The sequence below is a fragment of the Orcinus orca genome, chromosome 14 (genome assembly GCF_937001465.1).
Source record: "Orcinus orca chromosome 14, mOrcOrc1.1, whole genome shotgun sequence".
Taxonomy (NCBI): domain Eukaryota; kingdom Metazoa; phylum Chordata; class Mammalia; order Artiodactyla; family Delphinidae; genus Orcinus; species Orcinus orca.
In genome coordinates this window covers 36,868,218-36,890,256 of record NC_064572.1, presented here as the reverse complement: position 1 = coordinate 36,890,256, position 22,039 = coordinate 36,868,218, and the positions used below count along the sequence as shown (strand labels likewise).

The window sequence follows — 22,039 nt, the reverse complement described above, 5'->3', positions numbered from 1 at the left end:
AATATATCTAACCATCTAAGGGCCTGTTTTGCCTGTTCTCCCAAAGCACTGAGCACGTCATGCTATTCTTCATCCTGAATTCCTTTCAGGGTGTCCTGTAGGTCAGCAACTGCAGTGGCTAATGACTTGCTCCTTGTACAACTGGATGGTGGGCAACATTCTTTGCTTTACAGCAGTTTTATTACAAGTACTAACTCATGTAATCCACCCAAAACCTCTGAGGTAGGAACCCATGTATCCCCACTTTACAGATAGAGAAATTAAGACACAGATGGGTAATGTAACTAGTGTTAGCTTACACGAAATGTTACTGGCAGAGCCAGGAGGTAAAAGTAAACCCAGGTATCTGTTCCACAGCCCCTTCTTGTAAGTGCTGTGCCACATCGGTCCATACATCTTTACTAATGAAGAGAAAGAGCATTATTTCTATTGACCTGAAACAGACTGCCAAATACTTCTCCAGGAAAGATGGGTTTATTCTGCGATAAGCAAAGAATTACACTTTAGGGTCTGCAACCACAGTGAGCCACAGCACAAGTCGTGTGTCGCCCCCCAGGGACATTGTTGTTCTTCTTACAACACTTGTAAGAAGAAAAGGAAGTTGGGAAGGCTATAAAAAACAAAGAGTCCACGGGTTTTCTTTGGCTGAGTCGTTGCCAGGAAAGAAGACAGGTCTTCTCCCTATCAGCCTCTGCTAACGTCACAGAGTGTGAGAGTTCCCCCTTCCAGTAGCCCAAGTCTATTTAATTGCACTTTCTATTTATTAATTTTTTTTACATTTCCCACAGAGCACAGCAGAGCTGAAGTTCAAAAATTAGATCCATAGTCATTAAGAGCATAAAGCACCATCTATTCCAACAGCATTATCTTAAGCCCCAGAAAGTGACACTCAGAGAGGGGTCTCCCCAGCCCACCAGGCCAGAGCCGATGGAGACTCGTTTTCAGCTTCAGGCCCACTGACTCTTCTCCCTCTGGGGAGGTAGGTGAGAGGAGGGAGGAGTGTTTGCCATGGCCCCGCCCCCATCCTTGCCTTCCTGCAGAGCAGAGGTGACCTGCTCGGCATTCCCTGGGACGTGCTGCAGCGATGGGGAAGGCAGGAGGAGATGAGACGTACTTCCAGAGGAGCAGTCTGTTCTGGGTCACTGTCATCACCCTCTCCTTTGGCTATTACACGGTAAGGGCAGCGGGCCCCGGGCAAGGCCATGCGAGGGGACAGAGTGCTGCCTTGAGCCACAAGATCCGCACCTACGTACGACACGGAGAGGTCGCGCAGGCGCAATCGCGGCTCTCGAGCGCTCTAAGCCAGGGGACTAGACCCGGGAAGAAGACGCAGGCGCACCCGTCTGCCCGCGCCTTCCGCCTGTGTTGAGATCTTGAGAAACCGGTTGCCCACGCTTTCCCTATATGAAGGCAGGGAATACTCCCCACCCCATGACTCGGTGTCTAGATCTTTCAAGATGGTGGTGGCGAAGTCGAATGCCGGCGGGGCTGCTACCTCCTATTTCCGTACAGCCAAACCGCTGCCCTCGCTGGTCACGGTCCTGGGGCTGGGATATTTCGGGGTAAGGTGTAGGGCGGGGTGCATCTGTTTTGGCCCGCCAGGCTCCCGTAGGGCGAGGGGCGCTGTTGAGGGGGCGGGGTCTTGCGCTTGCGCGCCTGGCGCTTGCCTAGGTTATTGGCGTAAGCGGAAGGTCGGTGGGCTTGCGAGCTTTCTGCTTGAAAATGTACCTGTGTTTGCGTCCCCACGGTTAGTAGGGCTTAGCCAGGTTTGAATAGAACTCAAGAAGAAGGAGGTCAAGTTGACGGACAGTTCTAGGCCTGCCAAGTCAGTATAGGGCTTCCAAAGCAGAATGTTTGAGGCAGTTGGAATTGCTTGGAAAATGGGGATAAACCTCAAGGATGGGTAGAATTTAATGGGTAAGAAGAGTTAGAGAGGATATACATGTTACGACAAAGATGTGGAATCATGAAGACAGAGAATCTCTACTGAGAGGAGCAGCGACTTTTGTTTGGCAGACAGAATTCATTTAAAGGATACAGGAAAGATACCCAGAAAAGTAGGTTGAGGACTGAATTGTGTAAGTCATTAATAACAGAAGTCAGCCAACCTGGGCACTAAATCTGATAACCACAGAGTTTCCTCAGCCTAAATCTCCCACTAGAATCGCTTTCAGAAAATAGAAGTAAAGAATGGAAGCCCAGATGACTTAGTTCAGAGTTTCTTTGGTCTGTTACTTGTTCTTATAGAATCGGGAGTATTTAATAGCCTCGGTTAAAGATAGATTTAAGTGACCTAATAAGCATTCTGTGCTTCCGGTTCTCTTTCAGTGGGTGATCTTCTGGCCTGAGGCTATTCCGTATCAGAGCCTCGGGCCGCTGGGCCCCTTCACTCAGTACTTGCTGGAGCATCATCACACCCTCCTGCACAGCTGGTAAGGAGAGCTGCAGAAATGGGGTGTGGACCCTGCAGCTCCATGTCCCCGTAGACCTGGAAGGCCCCTGGTTGCCTTCTAAGAGTGGTGCTTGTTCACATGAAAGCACCTTTCTCTTGGGGGTTTCTGTGTTAGATTTCATCAGCAGAGAACCATCACCTTAAACTAGGCTGACTTTTGTTTCAGGTATTGGCTTGCGTGGCTGATTCACGTGGGAGAGTCCTTGTATGCCATTGTATTGTGCAAGTAAGTGTTTTTAATAGGTCTTTGTCGCTTTTCTCTTGGTATCTAATATAAGTTGAGAGTAGCCACATTTAAATAATTCATGCGCTTGTAGGCCGAGAACACTCTCAGGTAGAGTTGAATCCCCACACCGAATACTGAGCCTCTCTCAGTACCCGGAGGGAGTACTCAGTAAATAGTTAATGAATGGATTCATTTGTGTTAATGAGTCAATTATTTAGTCATTTAATTTAGATGATTTTTCTTCTTTTTTTCAAAAGTCTCTGTATAGCCCCAACTAGAAGAAAAGATTAGGAGGCTGCCTTCTAGTTTGAAAAAGAGCTGTATTGACCTAGCCCAATGATTCTCAGCCTAGTTTCACCACTGAATCACCTGAGGAGCTTTCTCAACATTCACTTCTCTGGTTTCCAGGCCCAGAGATCCTAATGTAGTAGCCTTGCTTCAGAGGTAGGAACATGTTATTGTTTCAAGGTCTGTAGGTGATTCTGGGATGCACTGCAGGCTAAAAGTCCTGCGACTAGACCCTACTCTACAGTTGCCAGTGCAGGATAATACAATGTGAGAGAACTGAAAAAGCTTTTCTTTACATTTAGACTTTATGTAAGCACACAGAAAGTATGGTGTAATGAAAGAGATGGTTATAGTAATGCCAGATTGCTTTGCAATTGATTGATTCTGGTCAAGATTAATTACCACCTCTGTTTTTGTGGTATTACTTCTAAAAGTGGAAAATAAGATACTTTATTGTTTTAATAATAAAAGTAATGAATACTTCTTGGGTACACACTATGCCAGACAAGTGCTAACTGATTTAAATAGATTATGTTCCTCCACCTTCTGGTTTATTAAACAAGCTGGACTTTGTAGGAGAGGAGGAGAAAGCAGCTTTATTTTTTCGCCCGTCTCCACTCCCCCAAGGATTACTGTCTGTCTCCCACCCTAGCCCTGGACGAAATCTGAAGCAGGTCCATAGATTTTCCAGTCACTATCTCATATTATCTGGTCAAGTCCAGTCTATTCATTAAACTATGAACTTTTATCTAATTCAGAACATCTGTTCTCCTCCAGCTGGGGCTCAGCAGCCTGCTGGGGGGAAGAGGGGGTAGTTGATGTCTTCCCTCTCATTCCAGCTTTGTTCCCTGTTCACTAGCGACAGCTGCCTGTGGCCCCTTGGGGTGCTGGGAGTAGTTAGCGGAAGCAGAGCACAGTCTGCCTCGTGATCAGGCAGCTGGGTGCTGTGGTGGTTGCATACCCATTGTTGACTCTTTCTCTCCAAAGGAGCCTTGGTGGAGTTTTGAGAAACCGCCCATCACTAGGGATCTCCCTTCTGCAGTTCCCTCGATGGTTCCTTCAGACCTCAGTCAGTATGTCACTGCAGTTTTCCCTTAGGATATGTAATGGGGGTCGTGGTGGGGGGCAGTTTCCCTTTTATTGAGATCTCTTCTACCCTTTAGTTAGGCCTCTGGGGCGGGGTTGCTTTTAAGCTCACCCATGCCAGTGCCCTTCCACAAGACCTGTAAGACTCACGATGACAGCTTCCTTATCCGTCCAGCAGGATAAATCTGCAAGTGCGTGCAGTTCCCTGGGCAGCCATGTACCAGTAGTTAAACGTCTGAGTTAGATATTAAGCCTCCCTCAAATTACTGGGGACTCTTGCCAGGCTGAGTGGTTCCATTGAAGCTGTTCTTTGGGCTGACTTGGGATAGGAAGTGCCGCAGCACTAATACCTCCTTGTAACGGCCTCTTCAGGCTGTCAGTGAGAGCTTAGCTCGGAGGTGTGTGGTCCAGCCCTCCACATTATAGTGTTGGAGTACTTTACACCTATTTTGTTATCGTCATTTGGAGCTTCTAATGAAAACGAAAAGACTCAAACTGAACATCCTGCTCTCAAGTTCTTTGATAGGCAGTGGGAGAAGAGGCATAGAGAGGTTAGGGCACTATTCTCACATTCCTGAAGTCATTTCTTTATGGCCTAACGTGTTGCAGTGTATCATTGGTGACTGTAAACCAGAATGAATATTCCTTTTGACTTATGAACGAATACATTTAAGTGAAAGAATCATGAAGACATGTAGAACAATTGGAAGCCCTACCCCACATCCCACTATCCAGCAATAAAAAGAAATTGATGAATTCCATTTAATCAGACATAAGACTTGACTGAACATTCGACTTTATAGCCACCATATCTATATACATGTAGATATAAACTCTTGTATAACTTTTTTCTATTGTCATATATGCCTGTTTTCCTGTGTCTATACCTATAAATTTACCTCATTTCATTAGTACATAGTATTCTATTATATAGATGTGCCTTAATGTATTTAACAAATCCTCCTTCTGACAGACTTTTAAGCCTCTAGTTTTTGGGGTTTTTTTTTTTTTTGACTATTATAAATAATGCTGCGTAACGTGAATTTCTTGTACATCCTGGCTCACTTTCATATATATTTCATTTTTCTATTGTTTGGTGGTAGAATGTATGAAGATAGTTGATTCCACTGACCTCACACCCAGTGACCTTGATACATTCATTTTTTAGTTCTAATAGTTCATCTGTTCATCTAATAGTTCATCATTAATAATTTAAAAGATCCATTTTTTCTAGGTACACAATTGTCTCTGGAAATAAAGACAGTTTTATTTCTTCCTTTCAATTCCGTATACCTTTTATTTATGTTTTTTCCCTCGTTGCACTGGCTAGTACGTCCAGTCCAGTGTCAACCAAAAGTGGTGACAGTAGGCATCCTGGCCTTGTTCCTAATCAAAGGGAAAGCTTTCAGCATTCTGCCTCGTGTTTTCTCTAGAGTTGTATAGACCTTCTCTGTCAGAATAAAGAAGTTCCCTTCTCCTTCTAAGTTTTCTGAGAACTTGTATTGAGAATGGATGTTGAAATTTATCAAATGCTTTTTCTGCATTTATTAAGATGATCGTGTAATTTTTCTCCTTTAATCTGTTAGTGTAGAAAATTATATATTTTTACATATATTTTTTAAAATTTTGTTTTAAATTAAAAGGCATCCACGTGAGACTTATTTATATACAGATGAGACTGTAGCAAACCATTCCCTTCATCTGGGCCATTTTCTTTTGAGCTTGGTGTTCAGCAGTTTCGTTTGAATGGCTGTATAAACAGGTGTTTATTATTACCATGTGCCAGGCCCTTTACTAATCACTTTGGATAACTTATCTCAAAAATCATCTCAAAACTTGGTGAGATAAATACCATTATTCCTATTTTTCAGACGAAAAAACTGATTCTGAGAGAGAGTGATTTGCCCAAGGTCAAGCTGGTAGTTGGCCAAGCTAGATTTACATCTGGTCCAAAACACTTGCTTTGAAGCCATCCCAGTGCTTTCTAACCCTATATGCTCATCAAAATCACGTGAGAAACAGTTTCCTAATACCATGCCCTAGGCAGTAGCCAGATTGCTTCCCAGGGAAGAGTGTACCATTCTAAATGCACAAGAAAAACGAAAATCAATGAACTAAGCATTCAAGTTAGTAAGCTGGAGGAGAGCGCAACATAAGCCCCATGAAAATAGATAGAAGGAATACGTTTTTAAAAAACTAGAAGACAATAACATTAAAATTCTGGTGGATAAATTTTTCTCTTTTTTTAGGTCTAAAGGCATCACGAATAGTTGGACTCAACTCCTCTGGTTCCTGCAGACGTTCCTTTTTGGGATGGCATCTCTCTATTACTTGATTGATTACAGACCGAGACGCCATAAACAAACTTAAAAAAGATATCCAAAAAAAACTGAATCACTGTTTTGTACACTTGAAACTAATATAATATTGTAAACCAACTATACTTCAATTTTAAAAAAGAGAGAAAATATAGCATATAAAGTTCCTAGGAGATAAAAAAGATGTTCAAAAGCTTTCTCCACACTGACATTCAGCCTCACCTTTTTTGGGGGGTGCTGTGTTTACTTGATCTTTCTAGAAAGTTACGACCCTCTAGTTATTCACTGTTTTCTTCATCTGCTCTGGTTAAACTTGAGTAGGTAGTAGGAAAAGATTTTAGCTTCCCAGTTCTGCAGACTATCCTATTTGGCAGAGGGCTTCCAGCTACCTTCTTGCGGTCCTTGGCTGTGTTGGCATTCTCCCTGTCACCTGGTTTAAGCCACATACTAAGTTTGCTTGTTGGGATATCTTTGCTCCTACCTTCTGATTAAAACACCTTACCCTTACCACCACCATCTTATCAGCTCTCCTTTCCCCCAATTTTTTTTCCACCCACCTGGACCAAAATAGAGTGACACTTCCATAACACATCAGTTCCACCCACATTTGTTAGACACCTGTGAGGCGGGATCTTCTCCTTTCAGGCTTCCATTTCAGATTATGGAGAAAGATGAGGAAGACAAGCAAGTGCCTGGAATGGGGCGGGCCAAGAGGTGACACAGGCACAGAGGACATCCTGGGAACCAAGAAGGAACGACTGGGGAATGCTTTCTCTGCTGCTGCCAGCCAGAAGTGATGCTTCCCTCCACTCGGACCCTCCAACGTATAGTGCTCTGTACGTGCAGGATCTGATGTCCACCTTCAAGTCAGGACCACATCTTAAGACAGCTTCGTCTTTTCCTCTAGCACCTGTCCCATTGCCTCACACACAGGTGTTCTCTCAGTGTTTACCGAACAAAGGAGGGAAACTCTGATTTCACTTTGCACTTGTTTAGCATCATTCCAGTTTTTATCTGAAAACTGCAGAACACGTTCAGTGTACCCTTGCATCAGAGAAAAGCTCAGGACTGCCCTTGACTGGTACCGCCATGTTTCTGTGGGTTCCCTGGTGGGAAACCCGTACCTTTTTCACACTTTCCTATTCTTGGTCACTTTTTCCAGACACTGCAGATGTCTCCCTCCAGTTCTGACTCACTCAGCCATTCCTGTTCTAGAGAGTCTACACTATGGGTTCTCCAACTAGTTACTACCTCTCTCATTCACCTGGTTATAACTTAACTACTGACTGGTTGGGGCAGGAGGGTTACTGACTCACCTCAAGGAGCCTTTAGGGCTCCTTTCCTGGAGGACCCCCTGCTTGTTCACTAGGGACTAGACCTTATTTTCCTTCCATGACACAGTAGGTCATGTTATTTGTTTTAAGCAAACACTTAGGAGAAACAGCCCCCCTTCCCCCAAAAAAGAGGCCTCAAGTAAAAACACAACCATGAAAGATGATGGACTATGAATTGGTTTTGGTGGAAATCAACTTCTGCACATAAATCCCAGTCTTTCCCTCTGTTTCTCTTGTGATTAAGGGGTTATTGTTAATGGTGCCAAGCATAATATGGCAGATTACTGAATGAAATGTAGTAACTTGAATAAAATGTTGTGAATTGTGTCTCCAATCAAATGCTTTTTTTGGTCAGTTTTGATAGTATTGTCACACATTGGATTCTACTCTTTCTCAAAAAGACTCTATTCTGGAACTTTGTAGCAGGGATTTTTTTTTCACTGATAAAGAAATGCAGAATGCCCTAGTTGTAGGACATACGGTCTTTCTTACGTTGCTAGAGCTGTCTATAGTCCACTTAACTCCTCCACGTACACCAAGTTGTGGGTGGACATAAGCATCTCCTTTCATTGCAGGATTGGCCCCGTTTCCACTACATTTCATTCAGTGTTTGATGTAGTCTGCAGCAAGTGAAAGGAGTACTCTGATTTTTTTTAAATGCCGAAAGTATAAAATGCTGTTATCTCATTTGGGGTATTATCATGGCCTAGAGCAAAAAAAGATCTTAGCAAACAGTGCAGGTCATTCATTTTATAGGCCCATAAGCTGCATCCCATGGAGGTGAGGTAACACACAGAGGCCAGACTAACTGGATCTCATGTTCTGCCTCTTCCTCCCCCGCAGTCCAGGAGCCTAGAAGTAAGTCTAAAGCAAAAACCAAAAAGAGACAGCTTTGTGTTGCAGTCACAGTGGTGATACAGGGGAAACATCTATGTTGAGTTTGGATGAGAAAAGGCCAGAGGCATCTTGTTGGAAACAACCATGGAGGGCAAACAGACTAAAACCCCAGATATATCAAGGGCAAGTATAGTTTGGAAGGACAAAAAAGCAAGCCCCAGTGGCGGGAACAAAAACAGAAAACTAATGACCTCACAACCTAAAAACAGGCCAGATTTATAAACTAACACTATTTCCTACATTCAACATGTTTATGAGTCCATTGCAATCCAACTCCAAACGTTTTATAAGCCATGGTTTTAAAACAAGTCTTGAGTTTAAGAGGCTATACTCTAGATGTGTAAAGAGGTTCTGTAGCAAAACAACTTGCCATCTGGGAGCCTGTATGTATTTACATGGAGGGCCTGAAAACGCCAAAGAAACGTTGGAGAACCTGCCTTTAAGGTTAGAGCACGGAATGCAATCACATTGTTATTGTTGCTCAGGGCCCTTGCTGGAACCTTGTTAACTAAATCTCTTAGTTGAGCAGCCTGGGTTGTAAATATCATTTTTCCTTTCCTTCTTATCAGCACAGACAAAAAAGAATCTAGGGCGCCTGAGTAATATATTTGTAAGTCTATGAGACCCTTCTCTCTGCAAGGCTCCTTGTCCACATCGAATTGAAAATTATGGTTCCTTTTTTCTCAACGTTGGACAATGAGAGTGTGTACTTATCATTTCACATTTCTCTTTATGAAGATCTATAGTCTGATTCCATGGTGGACACTTGAAAATCCTATCCAAAATACTGTATTTGCAATTCTATCCACAAACATTTTCAGATGGCTCTTAAGGGACTTCCCTGGTGGCACAGTGGTTAAGAATCCTCCTGCCAATGCAGGGGACACGGGTTCAAGCCCTGGTCTGGGAAGATCCCACATGCCACGGAGCAACTAAGCCCATGTGCCAAAACAACTGAGCCTGAGCTCTAGAGCCGGTGAACCACAACTACTGAAGCCCACGTGCCAGAACTACTGAAGCCCGTGCACCTAGAGCCTGTGCTCCGCAACAAGAGAAGCCACTGCAGTGAGAAGCCCGCTCACTGCAACAAAGAGTAGCCCCCGCTCGCCGCAACTAGAGAAAGGCCATGCGCAGCAAGAAAGACCCAACGCAGCCAAAAATAAATAAATAAAAAATAAAATAAAATAAATTTATTTTTCAAAAAAAGATGGCTCTTAAGCTTTCTGAATAGGATTGAGTATACTAATTGCTCCATTTCTGTTTATAGTAAGGCATAAAGTTGGATTGTGGAAAATACCTTTGGTGTACTAATACTGTTCAGGGAAATATTCATGAAAGAACTTTTACTTTTTCCTGTACCAACACATTGCACTGGATGTTTGTAGTAAATAAAAAATTAATATAAATTGTCACTAAAATTGAAATCTTGACATTGCTGTAAATAAAAGAGAGGAGTGACATCTATAATATAGAGAAATGTTCCCTGAACCTCGGACATGGAAGGACCACCCTCACAACACAAATCTCCTTAAGCAATAATAACTATGAAATGCCACACCTGGTTAGTTTGTTCATTATATTTGTCTCTAATACATATGAGAATAAAGCATACTTTACATCGATACCTAAAATCACCATGCATACTAATGCTACATTCAGCACACTATTAATAATCAAAAAGTATTCTACTATCCACTGAGACTGAAGTTGGCATTTACCTGGCTCCAGACACAGGATTTTAGGCAAGTCTGTCACCTTCCTGGACCTCAATTTCATCATTAAAAAGAATAAGGGGCTTCCCTGGTGGCACAGTGGTTGGGAGTCCGCCTGCCGATGCAAGGGACGTGGGTTCGTGCCCCGGTCCGGGAAGATCCCACATGCCGCAGAGCGGCTGGGCCCCTGAGCCATGGCCGCTGAGCCTGCGCGTCCGGAGCCTGTGCTCCGCAATGGGAGAGGCCACAACAGTGAGAGGCCAGCGTACCGCAAAAAATAAAAAAAAAAAAAAAAGAATAAGAATAATTTTACATTGTGGCTGGGATGAAGATAAAATAGTAAATTTAAATGAAATCATCTATGTAAACCAACTTTGTAAACTGTAACATTCATCAAGAGTATAGTTTTTACTGGAAGGTTGGTCATGGGTGATGATGTATCCTGAATTTCTCAAACTTGACAGTGCAGATGGATTCTGTGAGATCTTGTGAAAATTCAGGCTCTGATTCAGTGAGTGTGGAGCGGGTCCAAGATTCTGCATGTCCAGCAAGCTCCCTGGTGATCTTCAGACCACTTTGAGTAGTAAGATTTTTAGAGAAAATTTAGAAGAAGAACCCAAATGGTTTGACCCTGATTTCGTGAGGCTTGGGGTTGATTTCTAGACATGACAACATGTTTGTGTCAATAAGAAGCACAGCTAAACACCCTCACTGGGAGCTCAGCACTCAGTGTAAACAATCCTTGGAGTCCTGACAATCGGCGAAAAGCACTGCTGTGGGGCTAAAAACGCTATGAATACAACAAAACAGAAACAGACTCACAGATACAGAGGACAAACTAGTGATCACCAGTGGGGAGAGGGAAAGGGGGAGGGACAAGATGGGATGGGGAATTAAAAGGTATAAACTACTATATAAAATAGATAAGCTACAAGAGTATATTGTACAGCACAAGAAATATAGCCAGTACCTTATAATAACTTCAAATGGAGTATAATCTATAAAAATTTTGAATCATTATGTTGTACACCTGAAACTAATATATATTGTAAATCAAGTATACTTCGATTTTTAAAAAAGAATTTTTAAAAAGCTGATGAAATTAGCCAGTTGGCATATCTGCATACTCCTCCCTCCTTGAGAATAAAAGTTTGGGATTGAGGTCTTTTGAAAGTAAAAAAGAACTCAATATTTTTCAAATATTTATTTTTATTCTAGACACCGATATGAAATACCTAACATCCACAACTCTTTGAGGTAACAATTTAAAGTTGAGGACACTGAGGGGAGATCCCTGCCCAAATGGCTGACCAGCTCAGGCCACTGACTCCTTCTCCCAAGATCAAACTTGAAGAAACAGTAAACACATGAGAGAAGTATGAATTCCTAAAACCAAAGGGAAAATGTAGGGAATGTTCCTGCCCACCATCCTGGACAGAAGACTAGAATTGGTGTAGAGGTGGAGAAAGGGGAGCCTTGGGCAGCAGGGAGAACTAGGTTGGTGGAGAACTTTTCATCTGCTGTTCTTGTCTCTCCCTCAAATTGAGCAGACAGTTATGGGCCTGACCCTTCAGCACAGAAGTGGGCAGTAGCAGGGTCCATGGCAGCTTCTCCTGATATTAGCAACACAAAGCCCCACTGGGTGATGGGGGAGAGTTCATGAAAACAGGCTGACAGCCCTCAGGCAATCACTCCCCTATACTCCCAATCAAATCACAAGGATTGTGGACTACATTGTTATTTCTTCCTCAAGGTTCTAAAGTGAAAACCTCAGGCAAAAGAGTGACCAATGGAATGGTATCAAACAGGGACTCTTTAAGGGTTCTGTGGTTCCTGAGTTCTCATCTTTAAATCACTGATTTCAGTGTAGACTAGGGCCTGGCCTTAGCCCTCCCCCAATGCATTATCAGACCTGCTGGTTGATGCCCCAAGGGAAAACAAGATCACAGGCCCAAAGCACTGGACAGCAGAGAATGACAAGCATAAGCTGAGCCACACCTGTCATCTGAAACAGAAGTGTTGGAACATAGGGACCCGGAATCTAAAAATCCTCTTTAAGTAGGACATAAGGAGTTAATAAGAGAATATGTTAGCAATATGATATACAAATAAGAAATCACACACAAAAAAGAACTAGGTGAAAATATTAGGCATGAAAAATAAAATAGTTGAAATAAAGAACCTATTAAATGAAAACAGAACAAGTGAAATAGAATGGATGTAGTCGAAGAAAGAATTTGTAGACTCAAGCTTGTGGATGTCTCACAGGAAAATACAAAACATAAAATACAAAAGAAAAGCCTGGAAATGTGGATGATAAACATAGAAATGCCAACGCCTAGGGGTATTAGTTCCAGTTGGAGAGAAAAATAAAATGGAGTGGAAGAAATATTTGAAGAAATAATGGAGAGTAATTTCCCCCAAATGACCTTATTTGAAATGACTTATAAAGGGCCAAACAAAAGAGATAAGGCGTACCAATCCCTAGGCATAACAATAAAATTTGAGAATAATCAAGACAAAGAGAAAATTCTAAGTTTCCAGAGAGAAAGAACGATCACCTCCAAAGGAATGACAAGGAACAGACATCAAACAGCTACACTGGATGCTAGAAGACAGTGAAAAATAGCTTAAAAGTACTGGGGAAAAATTACTTTGAATGTAGAATTTTATATTCAGCCAAATTATCATTCAAACAGGAGAAAGTGATGGGAAAAAGATTCCCTGCCTTCAAGGGCTCAGAATGTTTGCCACACAAAAAGACCCACGTTGAAAACACTTTTGGAAAAAGTCCTTAAATAATAAAAGGGAAAAAAGTCAGGCAATGCTGCAGAGATATAGGGTAGGGAGGGAGGAGAGGCATCAAAGAGAAATAAAAGGATATAAACAAGCCCAAATTTAAATTTACATTCTAGCCAATTTCCATGATGGGTATATGTGTATGTGTGTTTGGGAGGGAGGGCAGAAGGATAAGTGAACTGGGCATGAGAGTAAGTTGAAATATAGAGCTTCTTCAGTTATGTCACAATAAACCCACTGTACATTGAACTGTAAATCGAAAATGCATTTAGGGGCTTCCCTGGTGGCGCAGTGGTTAAGAATCCGTCTGCCAATGCAGGGGACACAGGTTCAAGCCCTGTTCTGGAAAGATCCCACATGCCACGGAGCAACTAAGCCTGTGCACCACAACTACTGAGCCTGCGCTCTAGAGCCCGCATGCCACAGCTACTGAAGCCCGTGCACCTAGAGCCCGTGCTCCACAACAAGAGAAGCCTTCACAATGAGAAGCCCACGCACTGCAACGAAGAGTAGCCCCCACTCGCCACAACTATAGAAAGCCCGCACGCAGCAACGAAGACCCAGTGCAGCCAAAAATAAATAAATTTTTAAAAAAGAAAAGAAAATGCATTTAATACAACTAACCTACCAAGCGTCATGTCTTAGCCTAGCCTACCTTAAACATGCTCAGAACACTTACATTAGCCTACAGTTGGGCAAAATCATCTAGTACAAAGCCTATTGTATAATAAAGTATTAAATATGTGATGTAATTTGATGAATACTGTACGGAATGATCGTGTGGATATGGAATGGTTGTAAGTGTATCAGTTGTTTACCCTTGTTATCTCCTGGCTGACTGGGAGCTGCAGTTGCTGACATTGCTCAGCATAATCAGCAAACTAGTGACTACCAAAGGGAGCCGGTTGGGAGGAGGGGCAAAATAGACGAAAAGGATCAAGAGGCACAAACTTCTAGGTATAAAATAAATGTTAACAAGGTTGTCATGTACAACACAGGGAATTAGTCAGTATTTCATAATAACTTTGTATGGAGTGCACTCTATAAAAATATTGAATGAGTATGTTCTACACCTGAAACTAATAGAATATCGTAAGTCAACCATACATAAATTTTTTAAAAAAGAACCAAAGTTTAGGGCTTCCCTGGTGGCGCAGTGGTTGAGAATCTGCCTGCTAACGCAGGGGACACGGGTTCGAGCCCTGGTCTGGAGGGATCCCACATGCCGCGGAGCAACTAGGCCCGTGAGCCACAAGTACTGAGCCTGCGCGTCTGGAGCCTGTGCTCCGCAGCAAGAGAGGCCGCGATAGTGAGAGGCCCGCGCACCGCGATAAAGAGGGGCCCCCGCTCGCCACAACTAGAGAAAGCCCTCGCACAGCAACAAAGACCCAACACAGCAAAAATAAATAAATTAATTAATAAACTCGTACCCCCAACATCTAAAAAAAAAAAAAAGAACCAAAGTTTGAGGAACTTTCCACTTTCTAACCCTCTAGAGTCCTCTAAAATCTCAATGAACTAGAATTTTTCACCTTGATACAACCTCAGAAAACCCGAGATGAATTAACCTTATCTTTCCTGCTACTAGGAAATGAAATCACCCCAAAAAGATAAGATCTGATAAAGAGAAAGCTCCCTAAGAGGGAATCTTGCAGGTATTCTACTTTCTAAGGGAAAAGTAACAACACAGCAACCCTCTGAGAGAATTGATAAATAACAAGTCACATTTCAATCTTTTATTGTAATGGGTGTTTCCACTTAAGAGCAAAAGGCAGCAGGGTGTAATGGAATAGCACCCTAGGCTTTTTTTTTTTTTTTAACATCTTTATTGGAGTATACTTGCTTTACAATGTTGTGTTAGTTTCTGCTGTGTAACAAAGTGAATCCGCTATATGTATACATATATCCCCATATCCCCTCCCTCTTGAGCCTCCCTCCCACCCTCCCTATCCCACCCCTCTAGGTGGTCACAAAGCACTGAGCTGATCTCCCTGTGCCATGCAGCTGCTTCCCACTAGCTATCTATTTTACATTTGGTAGTGTATATATGTCCATGCCACCCTCTCACTTCGTCCCAGCTTCCCCTTCCCCTTCCCCGTGTCCTCAAGTCCATTCTCTATGTCTGCATCTTTATCCCTGTCTTGCCCCTAGGTTCATCAGAACGATATTTTTTTTAGATTCCATATATATGTGTTGCACCCTTGACTTTTGAGTGACAACTATGTTCAAACTGTTACCCAATACTTACCAGCTATATTACCCTAGATAAATCTCACGTCTTTGAGTCCCAGTGTCTACTCCCTTCTCGTTTTGTTTATTTCCTTTTATCTCCATCTCCCTGATGCCCCCACTTCCAGGCAACAATTCCAAGGTGTTTGCTGTGCCTGTTCTTGGAAAATGTACACTGCTGTTTTGTGAGCAAGTATTTCTGATTTAAATGAATAGTAATATATATGTTGCCATATGTCAATTGCTACTAAACTTCGGCATCTTGAGAAGGACTCCTAGGACAGTGTGAGTTTGGTAACTTAATCTGATTTCCAGTTAATTTTTGACAATTTGCCAGAAAGAGCTGAGTTGCCCACATTCCCTGTTGCTCCCTTGGAGGGGAAAAAAATCATCTCTAAGACAGTGTGAGAGCCAACTGGAACTTACAAGGCTTTTGAACAAGACAGGAAACAGTAGAAAAAGAAAGTCCAGGCTGGCCAACTAGTATAGCTCATCTTGGATGCCTCCAAAAATCTGTCTTAACTTTGTTCAACTTAGCCAGAATTGCATTTAACTACACAGGATATAAGACTAAATGATGTCTGTGGTCAACCCGTAATCAGAATGCTGGAACGGACTACAGAAATCTTCAGATAGACACCCCCCACCATCATTTTACACTGGGAGAAATTGTGCGCCTACAAAGAAAGGTAACCACCAATGTCACACAATCAATTTGCTGTCAGACCTGGGTCTCTGACTCCTTGCTATTTCACCAAGCTGCCTGTCAGCATATTGGATGAAACATCCAAAGTAATGTTCTCAACAGCATGGCTCACCTCCCAAATATTTCACAAATATTATCCAAGAAAGATGCATTAAGAGTGAGAGTAGTTTCCATCATTGTTGTTAGAGGCCCTAAACCCCTACATCCTGTTCATGTTACTGGCGCCTGCCTTTGATACTGTATCCATAGCAATGTACAAATATTGTAAACATTCTGCAGACCTAGGGATGTTCTTGCCATTGGTTAAAGGTGCAGCAGTAATACGTTGCACATGTACACCGAAAAGGTTATTTATAGCATTTATGAAGCTTTAATGTCTGCATAGCAAAAGAATTTGCTGGGCTTATGTTCTGGGTATTACAGAATATTTCCTAGGAAACTGAAAATAAATATATTATGAAATTTCAATTTTGAAACATATTTAGTATTGTCCTGGCATCCTGTAATGGCTGTTGCAAAACACACTGTAGGCCAGAGACAAGCATTCCTTATGTAAACCCATTATATCCTTTGAATCTGCAGGAATCCCACAGAATGTTGCTTCTATGTTAATAATAATAAGAGTAACATTAATTGAACAGTCAGTGGGTGGCCAGGCGTTATGCTTAGAGCCTTGTTTGCATTTTTTCATTTCATCCTCACTTTAACCCCTAGGAGGTATGCCCTGGCATCCCATTTTCCTAATTAGAAAACTGAGGCCTAATGAAATTAAGTAGCTTGTTAACAATCAGAGCTAGTGAGGGGTAGAACCAAGAGTCAAGAGATAGCTGTGACTCCCACACGTATGTTTGTTGCATGTGTGTTTGTTGCCTATTGGTTGTAAATTACAGATGCAACCATAGCATAAAATCTCTCTCTGGCATCCATATATTCACAGTGAAATATTTTTGCTCTGTGAAATACATATTTAAAGTGGACTCCACCATCTAAATCCTTGTGTAGAAATCATTTGAATTCTACTTCAAGTAAGCAATCCATTCAAACATCCCTTTGAAATGGCATCTGGAAGGAAGAGATGTTTCCATCTGAACATGAGTCTAACCAGGGACTGGTTAGAGAGGCCTCCTCTGAAACCGCTGGAGCTTGGCCTTTAAAGATCACAGTGATGCTTCCTGATTAATTCAGGAGGGGGAGGGGAAGAGGCCAGATCAGGAGCACAGAGCGCGTGAGCTGGGTAAGGAGGGCTGATGCTGTTGATGATGCTATGAGGCACCATCCAACGTCAGGTCAGTGGCACTGAGGGCTTCTGGGGGTGGGCGTGGCCAGGCCCCTCTCCTCATCAGGTACACATGCTATTTTTCTGGAATCACTGTGGGGAAGATAGCTCCATTCAGGACAGCTCTAACTGTCCCCAGGGGTACCACTTCTGGTGTGCCGATACATCCAGACTAGGGGGAGCAGGTAGGGAAATGGGCGTTGGCCTTTAGGGCCTGTGAGACCAGGCGTATTCAAACAGCATCAGGATGGAGATTAAGAGGCCAGTGGGACTAGTGAGGGCTGGGCAACCAAAGGGCTGTGCTGAGGAATGGGGTGGAGCTGAATCATCCCAGTGACATTGGGGTGCGGGGAGGGGACTGTCTTGGAAAATGCAGCAAGGAGAACTCAGCCTTCATCATTTGGAAGTTCTAAAATAGAGGTTTTTATCCCAGCAACCATGAGTGAGTCAATGAACCTTTAACATTATCTGGGATCCAAAGAGACCCAGCAACAGACAGCCTGGGCCCTCCAGGAATTGTTCTTTGGGGAGAGTGGGGGGCATCAGTGGATGCAGTATCAAAGCTCTCAGATGCACTAAGGAAAATGGACTTAGTGAATGAGATTGGAAAGCAGGGGACTTGCCTGGTGGTCCAGTGGGTAAGACTCGCGCTCCCAGTGCAGGGCGGGGTGGGGGAGGGGGGCCTAGGTTCAATCCCTGGTCGGGGAACTAGATCCCACAGGCATGCTGCAACTAAGAGTTCACATGCCACAACTAAGTATTCCACGTGCCGCAATGGGGATCCCGTGTGCCGCAGCTACCGGCACAGCCAAAATAAATAAAAATATAAATAAATCTATTTAAAAGATTGGAAGGCAGAAGAAGGGAGCAGCTGCCACCTAATTAGCCATGCAGCCTTGAGCAAATCTTTTATTGATACCTCTTGAACTTGGGTTTCCTCATGAGGCAGTTAAACCTGAGATTTATATAAGGTACCAGCTTTAAAATTCCATAAAATTCCAAAAGCACTATCCACTCATGAAACAATTTACTGGGAGAAGTAGTGAGCTTCCTGTCACTGGAAGTATTCAAGAAGAGTGAGAATAGCCACTTCTCTCATATGCCATAGAAAGAATTCCTATATTAGGTAGGAAGTTAAGATTTGATTTTGAGTAATAAAAACAACAAAAATAATAATAGTTAACATTGATTGAATATATAATATGTGCCCAGCACTGTTCTAGGCATTTATACACATCTCATCTGATTCTCTCAACAAGCCCAAGAGGCATGGGTACTATTAACATCCCCATTTTACAGAGGACACTCAGATCAGAGACAGCAAGTTACCAGAGATCTCATGTCTAGAAAGGGGTAGAGCTGAGATTGGAGACCAGGTTTCTCTGACTCCCCCAAGTCTTAACCACTGCCCAGTTCTGCCTTTAGCACCTGCTGCAGCCAGGATAGGCATGCCTTCTGCCAGCCTGGGCTCTGAGTACAAGGCAACGTGACTGCCTCCAACTTCATCTTCCTCCAAGGTGGGCAATTGAGTATGGAATGCAGACAGCCAGCTTGCCAACAAGGCTGCTTTCCTAAGCCTTGTGACGTGAGCAGAAAGGAGCTGCCATCTCTGCTGATAACCTCAGCTCCTCTGGGCTCCTTACACCCGCCACTTCATTTTGCAGAAGAGGAAACGAATGCCCAGAAAGTGTGAGCTGACTACCCAAGCACACACAGCAAATAAGCAGCAGAGCTGGGAAACAGCTACCTTGAGCCTTAACTTCCAGGCCAGTTCTCAATGTCATTCTGTTTTTTAGCTTGTTAACTGAAACACTCACACACACTCACTCACACACACACACACACAACATAAGAGCTGTGAGTTGAGTTTATTTACTGTCTTACTGAGGACTAGAGCCCAGGAGGAAGAGGTATGTGATTTTGGAGAAGGGATATGTACAATCAAGCACACATCTCTGTAGAAGGTTGCTACCAGTCACAAGGATCAGATATCTCAGTTAATGATTTTAGTACTTTTCTAATCATGGGACAGTGCAAGAATTTGGGTTCATAAAAATTTCTCCTGAAAATATGTAACTATCTGAGGGCCTGTTCTCGCAGTTTTCCCAGAGCACAGAGTGCCTCATTCCTGAGCTTCACCCTGAATTCTTTCCAGAGTGTTGCTATACGTCAGTAACTGCAGTGGCTAGTATCTTGATTCCTGTAGAACTGGATGGCAAGCAACATTCCTTAGTTGGCAAGTTAATCCCTATGACCGTGGTTGCTCTCATATGTCCCTCAGTTTTGAGATCTGATATATACACATTTTTTTCTGATGAAGGCCTACAGATCAGGCACAACAAATTAGAGATTCACAAGAGTAGCAATTACTGAAAATTAAATTCAAAAAGATACATGCACCCCAGTGTTCACTGCAGCACTATTTACAATAGCCGGGACATGGAAGCAACCTAAATGTCCATCAACAGAGGAATGGATAAAGAATATGTGGTACATATATACAATGGGATATTACTCAGCCACAGAAAGGAACGAAATTGTGTCATTTGCAGAGATGTGGATGGACCTAGAGACTGTCATACAGAGTAAGGCAAGTCAGAGAAAACCAATATCGTATATTAATGCGTAAGTGTGGAATCTAGAAAAATGGTACAGATGATCTTATTTGCAAAGCAGAAATAGAGACACAGACGTAGAGAACAAATGTATGGATACCAAGGGGGAAGCGGTGGGTGGGATGAATTGTGAGATTGGGATTGACATATATACACGACTATGTATAAAATAGATAACTAATGAAAACCTACTGTATAGCACAGGGAACTCTACTCAGTGCTCCGTGGTGACCTGAGTGGGAAAGAAATCCAAAAAAGAGGGGATATATGTATATGTACAGCTGATTCACTTTGCTGTACAGCAGAAACTAACACAGCAGTGTAAAGCAACAATACTCCAATAAAAATTAATTTACAAAAACAAAAAAAAGTTAAATTCTCTGGCTCTTTTGAAAATTCTAATCTAACCTTGCCCCACACAACCAAATTTACCTCTTATTGATCCTGAATCGGCATTTCTGCCCCTTTTAGGCAAATTACTTCACTAACATTGACCCAAAAGTACATATCCCAACTACTAACCTTTTTCCGAGCCATCACTCCAGCAGAATTCCCTCCCAAATCCTCTCTTCTTTATCTGGGCAGATTGGAAATTCAGGCTCAAGTGGCAACCCTGAGGAGACAGCAAGCATTTGAACATTTAGTTTACAAACTAAATTTATACCTCAGTCAGAAATGTGCAACCCTACTTCCCCCCCATTTAAGCTTTACAACACCATACAAAATATTCATTATATTTTAGATTTACAAAGGAATAAAATCTGCAGACTGGTTGGAACAGTTTAGAATTCTGCACTCATCTATATCTCTTAGTCCTAGGAAACTGAGTTAAAGCAGAATTGTTCCACAGCTAAGATATTTGCATATACCTTCTTTCCTCTTTTCCTTCCTTCCTTCTTCTTTTTTCTTTTCTGTTCTATTTTGTTTTTGTTCCTTCTTAGTCAAGTTCAGTGGTGTTCAAATTTTGGTTGCAAAATTCTCAATTTAAGAGTGGGGTTTTTTTTAAGGATGTTCAAGGCCTAGGTAAGTGTAGGTCACACGCTAGTTTGGGGATCGACCCTTAGCAAGATGCACTTCCATAGCCTGAGGCACGTCTGCAGTGAAGAGCAGCCTTTGGAGTCCAGTGTGACCTTGGGCAGGTTTCCTATCTGTTCTCAGTCCCATTTGTAAAATGGGGGCCTTGAAGGTGGAAATAGTGGGTCCCGGGCTGCTCCACCCTGATCTCTGGCACCCACTCCCTATCTCACTCAGAGGCAGTTAGATTGTCCTCGGCATCATTTCCTCAATCTGCATCGTGGCCACCTCTACCAGGTCCTTCACATTCAGGGACTGTGTCCTATGCTGGGTCTCAAAACTCTGTTCTCCACTTTCTCAGGGATGAGGGAGCTCTCAAGAGTTTGGGGAGGCAGGGCCCAGCCCCTCTTCTCCCTTAACACTCAGCACGTTTTCTACAGTCTCCCCAGCTGGGCCTTGTTTGCTCACCTCTGGTCCCTCCCAGTCTCGCTCTCTCGTCTGCTTCCTGCTGCCCTGCTAACCTCCTGGCTGCTAACCTCCTGGCTGGACTTGGGCAAGGCCCTTTCTCTGGACAGTCAGTTTCCTCTTCTGGACAAAGATGAATGTGGCTGCAACAGGAGTTGTTACTGCTATTACAAATGTATCCTGTGCTTGTTGTGAAACATCAAATCATTCAACAATGAGAATGTCTAACATAAAGTTCCCAGTTACATTAGTACCCTCACTCTCATCCTAATCCCTGTGCATAGCAGTGATTACACCATTAGCAGCTGAATGTGCATTCTTCTAGATTTCAGCTATATACATATAAAACATATATATATAAATAAAATAGTGTATAATATACCTGCACACAGACTCACAGACATTCTTTTGTTCATGATGAGATTGTATTACACACATTTTTCTGCAACTTGCTTTCTTTATTCAACAGTAAATCTTGGAGGTAATTCCATGCTGGTGTACATAGATAGAACTCATTCATTTAATTAATTAATTTATTTACTTACAGTAAATATTTATTTACTTACAGTTTTATTGACATATAGCACTGTATAAGTTTAAGGTGTACAGCATAATGACTTGA

The 22,039-nt window shown here is 42.7% G+C and overlaps 1 protein-coding gene across 4 annotated transcripts; it reads left to right on the top strand.

The window, feature by feature from the left end:
* Window positions 1-929: 929 nt before the first annotated feature.
* TMEM254 (transmembrane protein 254) lies at window positions 930-8,043 on the top strand. 4 transcript variants are annotated; one of them, XM_033433985.2, is made up of 4 exons: window positions 930-1,174; window positions 2,619-2,678; window positions 3,954-4,035; window positions 6,302-8,043. In XM_033433985.2, exons 1-4 carry the CDS (start codon window positions 1,085-1,087, stop codon window positions 6,385-6,387), a joined length of 318 nt encoding a protein of 105 aa, XP_033289876.1. In that variant the 5' UTR covers window positions 930-1,084; the 3' UTR covers window positions 6,388-8,043. The 4 variants fall into 4 exon arrangements, with proteins under 4 accessions (XP_033289876.1, XP_004273079.1, XP_033289875.1 ...); XM_004273031.3 differs by lacking the exon at window positions 3,954-4,035 and adding an exon at window positions 2,329-2,432 and having other exon boundaries at window positions 992-1,174; XM_033433984.2 differs by lacking the exon at window positions 930-1,174 and adding an exon at window positions 1,194-1,562.
* The last annotated feature ends 13,996 nt before the right edge of the window (window positions 8,044-22,039 follow it).

Bases quoted from the DNA above. Each gene is read 5' to 3' on its own strand.
- TMEM254 (XM_049696867.1), top strand. From the start codon at position 1,458: ATGGTGGTGGCGAAGTCGAATGCCGGCGGGGCTGCTACCTCCTATTTC. The intron at 1,563-2,328 runs GTAAGGTGTAGG...GTTCTCTTTCAG, and splicing joins TGGGGCTGGGATATTTCGGG to TGGGTGATCTTCTGGCCTGA. The intron at 2,679-6,301 runs GTAAGTGTTTTT...CTCTTTTTTTAG, and splicing joins TATGCCATTGTATTGTGCAA to GTCTAAAGGCATCACGAATA.